This window comes from Rhopilema esculentum, chromosome 20 (genome assembly GCF_057945365.1).
Source record: "Rhopilema esculentum isolate cy_ngs chromosome 20, ASM5794536v1, whole genome shotgun sequence".
Lineage (NCBI taxonomy): Eukaryota > Metazoa > Cnidaria > Scyphozoa > Rhizostomeae > Rhizostomatidae > Rhopilema > Rhopilema esculentum.
In genome coordinates this window covers 3,243,575-3,255,891 of record NC_142834.1, presented here as the reverse complement: position 1 = coordinate 3,255,891, position 12,317 = coordinate 3,243,575, and the positions used below count along the sequence as shown (strand labels likewise).

The 12,317-nt window shown below is 39.1% G+C and overlaps 1 protein-coding gene across 1 annotated transcript; it reads right to left on the bottom strand.

Moving 5' to 3' along the window:
- Positions 1-41: 41 nt before the first annotated feature.
- LOC135687691 (methylthioribulose-1-phosphate dehydratase-like) lies at positions 42-8,817 on the bottom strand. Its single transcript, XM_089114679.1, has 10 exons — positions 8,221-8,817; positions 6,148-6,377; positions 5,697-5,791; positions 4,840-4,891; positions 3,706-3,764; positions 2,971-3,029; positions 2,361-2,496; positions 1,822-1,882; positions 1,475-1,581; positions 42-340 (listed from the first exon to the last, which is right to left on the bottom strand). Exons 2-10 carry the CDS (start codon positions 6,193-6,195, stop codon positions 247-249), a joined length of 711 nt encoding a protein of 236 aa, XP_088970805.1. The 5' UTR covers positions 6,196-6,377; positions 8,221-8,817; the 3' UTR covers positions 42-246.
- Between the last annotated feature and the right edge of the window lie 3,500 nt (positions 8,818-12,317).

The window sequence follows — 12,317 nt, the reverse complement described above, 5'->3', positions numbered from 1 at the left end:
GACGCGCTCCCCGTGCAGGAAAAAAAATTTAAAGTCTGGAGCATACTGTAAAAACTTCTTGTAAAAAATTCTTACCAGAATCAAAAGTAGGTTTTCTCGATCGAATCATACAAAAGAAAATTGCAATTATCAATTGCCCTATATTAAATTCCCTATATAAAAAGATTCTTAGTTAAGGTGAACACGTGTTCGATTTTGCTTAGCCACCTTAAACGCAACATCTGACCTTAGAATGTTTGTAGCCAATCACACAACAGCTCCAGCAGGCTTCTCAGAAGGATCAATACCATGCAACTTCATTTGAACAGCCATTTCGAACAGATAGTCAAAACACTCACACCTAGAAAAAATCGTATGATGATCAAACACATAGTTCAAACAAACCACCATAGACAACACGAAGCACAATAACACGAAGCACGAAAAGACGAACCACGAAAACACGAAACCTAAAAAACAGGAAACGCACGAAACACAAAACGCACGAAACACGAAACGCACGAACCAAAAATAGCAGAAATATAGGCAGGATAGTTAACTGCTTTTTGCGTGTTTGTTGCAATATGGAACCGCTCCTTTGCCACACGAACTTTTCGCTACAACAATTTTGTTTATCTCTTATTGGCAAAGGCGATTAGAATAAAAGGAAATTGGAGGAAAGAGACGAAATTTCGGCCTATCAATTGATCTAAAAGAAGAGCATCTTGGCAAAAATTGGTTCAATTTGGATAATCCATGTTGATGTTTTAAACAGGCCTTTCTTTTCTGAATCAAATCAAATTAGATTGTACAACCAGAGTGGAGTGATGCTATCTTGACTTCTAGGTCACAGCTTCTTAAATCTTTCTCAATCAAGAAGCCAATGCGACAAGATTCAGCTGTAGTACACAATGCATGTGTCTTGGAGACGAACAAATGATAAAAGTGCAGGAATTTGGTGATCCCCCGTCAATGCCCACTGAAATAACCATTGTACAAAGTCCACAACTGCAATGACGGGGAATAGCTCGATCATTGGAATGTTGGCAGCTATTTGTCTCCGCAACATGTTTACAGGAAGAAACTGCTAAATGTGAAAAATATCAGCCCTTTGAAACTTTTGATTTTTTCGACGCTTAAAGAAACACACACTTGACACTAAACATATATTATCTATTTTGATAAATGCCAGAAATACACAGTTACATTAATTTGGAAGTATTTTGTACCTTCGACAAATAATGCTTGCCCATCGACATCGAAAGCTCACATAATAAAATGTCTAAGGGTGTTGTTACACAAGCGCTCATCATAACGCCTATTTATTAGATAAATCAATACTCACTCATTAACACGATATAGGCAACATAAAATACAAAAGAGCAAAACAACACTGCCTTTAAATTGGAGAACCTCATCTTTCTCCGTACAATGTGTGGTAAAAGTGACCAAAATCCAAATGAGGTTCAGATAATTATGGATTGGGAAAACTCACATCAACTTGGCTCGTTCCCAGGACTCTGCCCAAACATAGATACCATGCCTCCGCACAAGGACACAACATGTCTCTGGATATTCCTTCATAGCTTCTTCGAGTGGTTCCTGGATACAAAACATGATAATTAACATTTTGTCCATACTTTCAGATACATTATTCAGATACATTATTCATTATTCTTAGGTCTTGTTTATCATGTGAGCACAATGTACAACCACTAAGTCTTAAAATGATAACAATACCACTTGAATTCCAGAAACGCTGTCTGCATTAACAAGTCTTGTTTATTTTATTGAAAATGTAGCAGTTTATCTTAATTTTGATATAAGAAATGTTTTACTTACAACAAGCTCTATTTCAGTAAGCCTGTTTTCAATCACTGGGACAACCAACTCTTCATTAAATCTGTGGCATTAAAATAAAATAACATCATAACTAGGCATTTTACTAGAAAAAGTGTTATCGTTTATGCAAATTTATTGGTAATGATAATCTACAGCAAGCCTGGCCATGAGCATTTTAACATTAGGTGCGCGGTACATCGCTCTCCTCGGTAAAGTCAGGCGGGCGATTTTTAGTCTCTTGAAAATCGTCAATAAAAATATATGAATAAACAACATTCTTTAACAGCTAAGTTTACAGAACAAGGTGACGATGAAAAGCTTGCCTCGCTTACCCGAGGCGAGCGTGGAGGCGCGCGCGGCGATCGCCTACCTCAAACGGCCAGGGCTGCCACAGCCGAGCTATTTATATAGATAGGTTATGCCATAAATGAAAAAGAAAAACCAATAGACAGGTATCTTATCATGATTCATGACATCAAGTATACAGCAAAAATATTTCAGTGACTTGGCTTACTAGCAAAATGGATTTTCTGACCTACCCATAATTTTTTCCAGTTTTGTCATTTTTTATACATTTTATCAATTGCATGTGTGTCAATTTGATTTCGTTGCCTGGGATTACCACTGATGCCATAAATGCAGCTTTCGAATGTGTATGCATCACTGCACCAGCACCTGGCAACAAAATTAGGCATACCTCAGTAAAAACAGTGGTAAGGAAGTTCAAGTGTAATTGAAATACAAAAAACATACTTAGCTCAATTCTGACTTTGCAGCAATTAAGAATGAAAATTACTAATATATATAAACAATGTAACACAATGGGCAAGATATATTTATTATATAGGTTATAAAAATTATAAGTATTAATGCAAATAAACTAAGAACGGTCCTTATACTGTATGTAAAATAGGGGTATGCTACAAGCGTAATGCCATATGATATTAACACACAAAAATTATTACAATAAACATAGTTCTCAGTTATGTATGTTTCCAGTTCAGTAATAAATAAGTATGTTTCCAGCTAAAATTTTTGCTTAATTTAATAGTTTTTAAATAAGTGTAAAGTTACTAGCTGATTTTCTTGCATCAAGATAAATGAACATTATACTTGGGAAGGCTATTGAGAGACACTTTGACATCATACCTCGGTTTTTGTGAGCCACCATGAAAAATTTTGCACATGAACTTTTTTTAACACCTAAGCTGCGAAGAGAAAAGCCTTCGATTATCTTCAAATTCTAATGCTGATACTATCTAAACTGCTGATAAATTTCATGGACATTTTTGGTTAACAGACATTGCATGACATTATTATAAGTTCCTAATCTCTTTGTTATTGTTTTAGAAATCATTTTAATGAAAGATTTATAAAAATTCTGAGCTAGAGTTATCACATTAAAATAAAATATCAAGTACTTTTTAGAAAAAGAAATAATTTTACAGAGGTAGAGAAAACTTTCACTGCTACCATTCAACATAAAGGTTCTAGGGAAAGGTTCTTTTATCATATGGATCAAAGTATAGATCAAAAGCTTTACACATGAAGCAAATAAAGTCATTCCTGTCACATTCCAACTAACAGTTTTTTCAAGTAGCTGAACCAAGGAAAGTAATTATTGCATCTTTGCCTTTGTATTTTGTGTTTTTTTAATTATGCAATGATGCCAAGTCCATATCTGCCAAGCTTATGTTTTTAAATGAGCCAAATCCATTGTTCTACCTAAAACTTTGATGTCTCTGTTATCAGGGCTCAAAAAATTAGCATATGGGAGTCAGATTGTACCTTTAGATGAAGCTATCATTCATGAAAATACAGTGAAAAGAAAAAGAAAAATTCAACAAAAACAAAAAACCAAAACAAGAGGCCAAAATACTATACCTTGGATCCGGGCTCTCAATAACGTTTCCCTCATCATCACAAACAAATATATGTTCTGGCTAAAAAATCAATAATTTTGTAGTGAATTACATGATGAAAAATGCACCTGGCACCTGTCAATACAATAACAACAAAATAAAAAGTTCAGAATTGGAAATCTACCAAAAATGAATTTAAGGAATATGACCAATCTCTATGACCTTAAGTAAACAGGGTAATTCTTTGAAGTTATGAACACGTAACAAGTCATAAGTAATATTGTGACTTGTTACGTGTACCTTGTTCATCTCCAGCCTTCAAGAAAAATCTTGCTGCTTCAAAATCATATCTTTGTGACAATAAAGAGGTCAGTTGCAATGGTTCTGCTACAGTATTGAAAATTTAAGGGCTTTTGACTAGTCACGCTTTCCATCACCTCTTAGCTTATTAATAGCACAAACAAGAACTTGAAGTCCCATTGAAAAACAAAAGATTCCTCACCCTACCATTTCAGCAAAAATAACATAAATCCTTGAATTAGCCCCCTGAGGGCTTATTAATTTTTGATATTTTTGGATGGGGGCTTTTTTGAGGGAGGGCTTATACGAGGGGGGTTATGAAATTATTGTAGACATAAAGAAGACATTATAAAAGACCTCGTTTATTTCAGTAGGAATTTCTTTATGAGCATATAATTAATTACTACCAAAAGTATGAATTTGTCATGGTAATTCAATAAAATGCCACAGGCAACCTCAGATGGCAAAAATCATCATTCATAAATAATCATAGGGGGGGCTTATTGACAAATTTTAGTTCTAGGGTTATTTGAGGGGGGCTTTTTGAGGGGGGCCAATTCAAGGATTTACGGTAAGTTTGAAGTTTTCAAAAAAGCATTTCAACCCAATCACTGCAGAAACTCTAGCTAGCAATTGGTTATGACTCAAACAGCACTTGTGATTAAAACCAATTTTGTTTTATTGGTCACTAAAACTTTACAAATGAACTGTATCCTAGGAGAGCAATCCACAAAAGTCTCAAAGAAAGGAAAAATCAGAAATGATTTTTTCCATTTCTGATCAAATTAACACAAACTCTTTCACACAAAGAATGACACTTAGCTTGTACCAAATGGATGTATGAAAGCAAACTTACTTTGAGTCTTTCCTTCTGAACTGCAGATGGAGTGACCAAGATTCTATTAGGCCTGAAAAGTGATGGAAAGATTAATAATCAAAATCATAGAGGAATTTCCTCTCTAATGCAATACAGTCCAGTAATTTACATGTTATTTAATAATTGGAAGAACTTGACCTCAATCGCCTATAAATGGGTCAGCCCAATACTATCCCATGGTACCTTGGCAATCTACTATAATTGCTTATCAAAATTGTATGACTTGAAATTCTGTGTAACAGAATGATTTGCTTGATCTGATGGAGGTTGGATATAAGACATAACTACTATGGAAAAATTTTACCAATCAACCTCACAAAGCTATTAGACTTTTATTTTTTAGAAGTTTAGTTCTTCTGTTGAAAATCATGATCATGATGCATTATTGTTAAACAGATGAAACTCAGTGGAGTAACAGAACAAAGTTACTTTTAGTAAAATAACAAATGGTCCCGAATCTTTAGGGGCCCCCAGCAACAATTTTCCTTTGTTACTTTTCCTAGGGGAAACAGCTGCTCCTTACACCACTAATAAAACTATTTGGCATAATGATAAAACGCCTTGATAGAGCTGTACCAAGGACATACTTATCTATGGCGAGCTAAGAGCCGGTGCCTTGTAGCTAGCTAATTTTGAGCCACCACGCCACTGCTTTACATTCTACTAGTTCCCAAAGTATTAGCTAGCGTTGGCTCCTATAACTGAAAGTTTGGCCCCTGTTTAGCCCCCGCCCCCCCCCCCAGATTTTTAGAGCTAGAATCGCCACTGTTTGTGAACGTAGGGAATTGAAATGCTAGACCTTTCAAAAAAAATAAACTACTAGATAAAAATGTTACCCTTCTCTGATGCTCATTGCTCCTCCAGTACCAGACATCCATCCTGAATGATAAAACTGATTGCACAATTCCGGAATCAGTCTTCTTATTTCCACCTTTAAAATAGAAACGACTCTCTAATCTAATTCCATATCATAAGAAAGCAAGGTTTTCCAACGTTTCAAGAAAGGTTGGTCCTTAGAATTTTACATTACACAGAAGAATACGTGTGTGCAATCCTATGTTTTTTTTGTGCATTAGACAATCTTCTGAAAAATCTTATGTGTGCACATGTCACATCCTGCAGACTGGCCAGGAAGCCAATACGCAAACGTGCACGTGTTGTGGTGAGCTCTTGGAAATCTAGACATTTTCAATTTAATTTGAGATGATATATTTAAGGTGATGAATCTCTGCTAAATAGCTATCAGTTTCTTTCAGGTCTCCTTGATAAGTCTGTGGATTCACTAACCTCTTTGCTTCCATCGTTCGCACTATCTCTTTTCCTCTTCGCAGCCATCTTGCTGCTGACACGCTGTTATGCTGTTATGTTTTGGACTCATTTGGAGGGATGGCACCTTCTGTAAAGAATGGCATTGCACATGCGCGAGTTCATAACAGACCTGGGCTCTGTGGTCTGTCCCGTTTGGATGGGGCGCCAGAAATTTAACGGTGGAGGGGCTTGATCTTCCTACAGCAGGGCTAGGTGGACAATCAGAACGAGCACATGAAAATTCGGAATCTGTAAATATGTTTTTGTATTACGTAATTATTATTTTAAGGTTTGCTTAGGGTATATAAAGGGTTGTTCCATAGGTTAGGAGTAATTTTGTTGAAAGTTTTGCCGTACTGCTAGGAGCTCTGTCGCTAATTTTGTCGTGCCTGTTGAAGCCGTGTCGTTATTTATCGAACTTGCTTTTAACCCGTTAGTCGTATCATTGCCATAAAAAGAAGAATTTTGATCTTATCCGCCGTTGCCGTATTTTTGAGAATTTCTGCCTACAAAGAACTCACGTTTGTAAAACCCACCTTTTAAGAGGTTTTACATTGGTTACCCCGTGGGGGGACAGCCGAGCCGAAGGAAAAGAAAATGAGCACTTATCGAAGGAAAAGAAAATGAGCACTTATCGATACCTGCGAACCACAGAAGACCAGCCACGGCTGTTACGCCTATTGTTCTCGGGGAAATGAGGACAGCCAATATTTTCCCATTTAACAGACCGCAACACGCCACTTTCGAAAATTGAGTGATTTTCAAAATTCAGTATAAAATAGAACATATCTTTCAGCACATTTTACATTATCATTTTTTGTAGGTAGTGGTGAAAACGTCAAAAATAGGCCTAAATCTAGCTGCAAGACACATTTGTTGTCATATTCTTGAATTCTGATTGGCCAGTGGGGTATGCAAAATTTTGGTTGCTCAGCCAATCAAAGATTTGGAACCTATGATTTCATGCCCTTTAAATTACCTTGAAATACATTTCAGGACATTTTTTGCAGCCGTTTATCGCGTTTTGCAAGTTTTAGGCACACTTTTTTGCGTTTCGTTAACGTCTAGCTCTTAAATTTGAATTCCTTGCTTTAAGAGGCTCCCTAGACCTCGAGGCCCTGAGGTAGTTTGTCCCTTCTTGTCCCCTTCTCGGCGGCCCTGTACATATTCCACACATCTCTTTCACAGGGGCCTGTTTGTATATATTGACCTCTTCTAATTCTGAACTGTGAACTTGAGTCTACATTAAAGTTAGGGTTGCCATTCTCACCAAAGATTTTATTCATATTAAATATTTCCGGGGCTTTACAAATTCACTTTATATAGAATTTCCCGATGTCCGGCCTAGCCAAAAAGCCCCTGGCTGTCAATGACCACCCGAGGAGGAAGTTTACCAAACCAACACTTTCAAGATTGCTTTTGGTGCAGAATTCAAAACCAAATGTTGATCGGGTGGGAGATGTGGCTTTTCCAAAATACGGGGGCTTTGTTAAAAAGCTGGAATAACGCCTCTGAATGCCCTTTGAAGTTGTACTTCTCATGCTTGTTTATCAATGAGAAACACCATCTCCAATGGACAAACAGTAGCGCTGCCGTCAGAACTGGGGCCCTTGTTTTTAGGTGAGGGTTTTAATTTAGGGTCCTTTGGTTTAGAAAAAGGAATTAATTAATCATTTTGCTACGTGAGCAGCAAAATACAGAGAGCAGGCCTCAAGTTTTTTCTAAGAACAGGTGTGTTGACTGATTAGGTAAAAGTATTTGCAGAGGACCAATGGAGAAGGATGGTCTGTGTGACAGTGGCAAGAAAGGAAACAAAAAAGAGAAAAATGAAAAATCTGTTGACAATTCCTGCTGCTTTGGTGTTGTGGGGAAAATGCTGGCCTAAGTCAATCTAACTTGCCAATTATTATGCTCAAGAAGTTCGTGTGATTGAACGGCTTGAAAGGCCACTGTTATACTTGAAGGTTGAACGACAGTGTTGAGTATAACATGAAATTGCGTGAGTTCTTACTACTTTAACAAATACCAATAAAATTCAGGGCTTTAACTTACGACCTTGCTTCTGAATCTTTACTTTAGCGGCGGCAGGAGAACGTCAGAGAGAGAAACGGCGACTGGTCTTTATCTTTATCTTCATCAGCGTCAAACTAGCGTCTAAATTACAACTTCTCTAAATCTCTAAACTAAAAGCTCAAATTTATATAAGATTAAACAATAGATGGTGCAATAAATCTAAACATCCAATAAAAGTTCCAGCAAAGCAAACGTCCAATAGGAAAAGGGGTTCTTGTTATTATTTGTCCAATCATAAGGTTTTTCTTCGAGTTGCACTTCGTGGTGCAATCCCTGACGGCCAAAATATACCATGACGTAATATGTTTTGAGTTGCATGTCGTGGTGCAATCTCTCGTAATCTCGTCGTCCAATGACGTAATGTTAACTATACAACACGACTCCCCCCTTTCGAAGCAAGCCTCCTGGCTTGACCAATGACAAAACTATACACCGCGTATAACTTGAGGGGTAAAGGTATCCTCAGGGCGCGTAATCTGCGGCTCCGTCGATGAATCAGTGTCTGAAACTTGCTGAGCGATACGGCGAGTGTTCTCCTGCGGAGGAGCTGCTTGCAATGGAATGAAGCTGTCCGGTGGTAAGTCTGCGTCTTGTAAATCAAGAGACGAAGAGTCATCGACAGGTGGTTCAATCGGTCGGTCGGCCGGGTCATGGTATGGCTTTAGTCGATTTGCATGAACCGGAACAGAAACAGGGCGATTATCCAAGGTCCGAAGTTTGAAATGAACCGGAGATAGCTTTGCTACGATGCGATAAGGACCGTGATAGTTATGCTGTAATTTCTTCGACAGACCTTTGCGTTTCTTCGGTGTATAGACCCAAACGCGCGAACCGACATCGTATAGAACAGGGGTCGCTTTGAGATCGTAGTAGGCTTTCATCTTTTGCTGCGCGAGTTGCGTGTTAGACTTAATGATAGACTGCGCATTCTCTAAATTTTGAACAATTTCAGCACGCAGTTTGGCAACTGACGACGACAACTTAGAATCCGGTAAAATCAACGCAGCATCAATCGGCAAGCGTGGCTCGCGTCCATACAATAGATAAAACGGCGATTCTCCTGTCGTGGCATTAGGAGAAACACGATAAGCGAACAGGACCATCGGAATATGTTTGTCCCAATCTTTTTTGGTTAGAGCTGACGTACATAGAAAGACCCTCGGCCAAAGTTGCATTAAAACGCTCGACAAGACCATCTGTCTGTGGATGGTAGGCCGTGGTGAGCTGACGCCGAGTGTTCATAATTTTGCACACTTCTTTCACAATTGACGCTAGAAAGTTAGGCCCGCGATCAGAAAGTAGGGCGCGAGGAGCACCATGACGAGCAAGAATTTCATCAACGAGGATATGCGCTATCCGGGATGCTTCAGTAGACGGCAAGGCAAATGCTTCCGGCCAACGAGTATAATAATCGGAAAAAACGATAATGTAACGATTTCCATCATGAGTTTCTGGAAATGGACCGAGAATATCCATAGCCACTCTGTCAAAGGCTCCTTCCACTGGAATAGGTAACAATGGCGCCCTACGGTGTCCACGTGGTATCTTCTTCATCGCACAATCAACACAAGAATTACACCAATGTTCGATATCCTTGAACATATTAGGCCAATAATAACGTGCACGTATTTTGTCATAGGTTTTTGTGATACCAAGGTGACTAGCGGTGCAATGATCATGGCAAGCAACTAAAACTTCATGGCGTAATGAAGCTGGAATGACAACTTGTACACACAATTGTTGAACTCGACGTTTACCTGGACTCCAAAGATGACAAAGAATTCCATGCTCATTTAAGAAGAAAGAATCGATGGACAGGAGCAAGGAGCGCGCTTGTTTATCGTTGGAAGGCAATTCGTTCGATTCAAGATAAGTAATAATATCTATGAGATTTGAATCTTCGCGCTGAAGTTTGTATAAAGTTTCAGGCGGTGGGCATGGATGATCTATGACAGCCAGTGGAACGGAAATGTCAGCAACAGAAGCGAGATGTTCAGACGATAAAGAGTTAACGGGCGTTGAGTATGGGCGGCGGGAAAGAGCATCCGCGTTACCATTTGAGGAACCAGAACGATGAAGGATCTGAAAATCGTACTGTTGTAGCTGCAACGCCCATCGAGCAAGTCTACCTGTAGGATCCTTTACTTTCATCAACCACGACAGACTACCATGATCAGTGTGAACGAAAAACGATTGTCCGGTAAGGTACGGTTGATAACGCTTTATACCATCTACTACCGCTAATGCCTCCCGTTCCGTCGTACTATACTTCTTCTCCGCGTCACTTAGTTCGCGGCCACCATAGGCTAACACAACTTCCTTACCATCGACAACTTGGCCAAGTATAAAGCCAATAGCGTACTGACTGGCATCCGTATACAGATGAAATGGCAAATCAAAATTTGGATATGCGAGAATAGGAGGCGAGCATAGGCGAGATTTGAGCTCTGCAAAGGCGATTTCACAATCGGAACTCCACGAGAAACGTACGTTTTTCCTAGTCAAATGATTTAGCGGCGAAGCTATGTTCGCAAAATCCTTCACAAAACGACGATAATAATTACACAATCCCAGAAAACTGCGAACGTCCTTAACGGTTTTCGGCGTTGGAAACGACCGAACAGCGTCCAGTTTGTAAGGATCTGGCGCAATACCCTTAGAAGATACAACGAATCCAAGATAATTAACTGAATCTCGAGCAAAGTAGCACTTGGAAGGCTTCAGTTTAAGATTAGCAGCGCGAAAACGATCAAATACGAGTTTCAATCTAGAAAGATGCTCAGCGAAAGTAGACGAGAAAATGATGACGTCATCGATATATACAAGGCAGACCTTCCATTCGAGGCCGTGAAGTACACGAGACATGAGTCGTTGAAACTGCGGAGGAGCATTCGTCAACCCAAAGCTAAGGACATTAAATTGGTACAACCCAGCATGAGAAATGAAGGCTGTTTTCTCTTTCGATTCTGGGTGCATCGCCACTTGATGGTAACCTGACTGCAGGTCCAAAGTAGAAAAATATTTCGAGCCAGCAAGCGAGTCTAAAGCGTCATCTATTCGTGGCAGAGGGTAACTGTCCTTATGGGTTACAGCATTTAATTTTCGATAATCGATACAAAAGCGTGTACTACCATCTTTCTTCTTCACTAGGACGACTGGTGAGCTCCAAGGGCTCGACGAAACTTCAATTATACCTTGGTCAAGCATATCATTGATGTGGTTTTCGATAGAAACCTTCTGAGAGTGAGAAGCACGATATGGTTGCTGTTTGATGGGCGAAGCATTGCCCGTGTCGATTTTATGTTCAATGATAGACGTGTGGCCTAAATCGAGGCTAGAGGTTGCGAAAATATCAGCGTATTCCGCTAGAAGGATTTCCAATTGTCTGTTTTCTGCAGGAGATAGAACTTGACTAGGCAAACAATTGAATTTCTTAGAGTTAGCCTCTGGAATGGTAGCTGCGGAGGAGTCAGCGATAGACACAGGAGGATTTGATTCAAGTGGAGTGATTTTATTGTAATTAGAAATTTCTTCAAATTTACCAATAGTGGTACCTTTATGGATGACAACTGAATCAGAAGATGGATTTAGCAAGCGGAGAGTGACTCTACCATCAGCATCTGGTTGACAAAGTGTAGAAGCACACAATAAATGATAACGGTCAGAGAGCTTAGTAGAACCTTCGATCAGTCCTACGACAGTCTCCGAGGGAAATGACGTCAGAATGGCGGGAATAATAACTTCGCTGCTACCGTCAATAACAAAGGTCTTAGCAGATCGAACATCAGAAATAACCGGAGGAGAATTACCGGTAGCGAATGTAACAGTATTATTTTCTGAGAAAGTTACTTTTTCATTCCCAACATCTATCACTGCGCGATATCTTTGTAAAAAGTCTCTCCCAAGAACGATATTGTAAGCCAAGTTGGGCACGATTACTGCATTACATTCATAGTCAATGTTTCCAAACTTAACTGAAAATTCAATGGCACCGACTACCGACACTATGTCACCATTCGCAGTTTTAATACTATCAATTACATTGCTTTGGGTAATCCCGTGCTTGGTGCGCAAAA

Coding starts and splice junctions, on each gene's coding strand:
- LOC135687691 (XM_089114679.1), bottom strand. CDS start 6,195: ATGGCTGCGAAGAGGAAAAGAGATAGTGCGAACGATGGAAGCAAAGAG. Junction 1,883..2,360: donor AAAACTGGAAAAAATTATGG/GTAGGTCAGAAA, acceptor TTAATGCCACAG/ATTTAATGAAGAGTTGGTTG. Junction 1,582..1,821: donor TTACTGAAATAGAGCTTGTT/GTAAGTAAAACA, acceptor TTTTGTATCCAG/GAACCACTCGAAGAAGCTAT.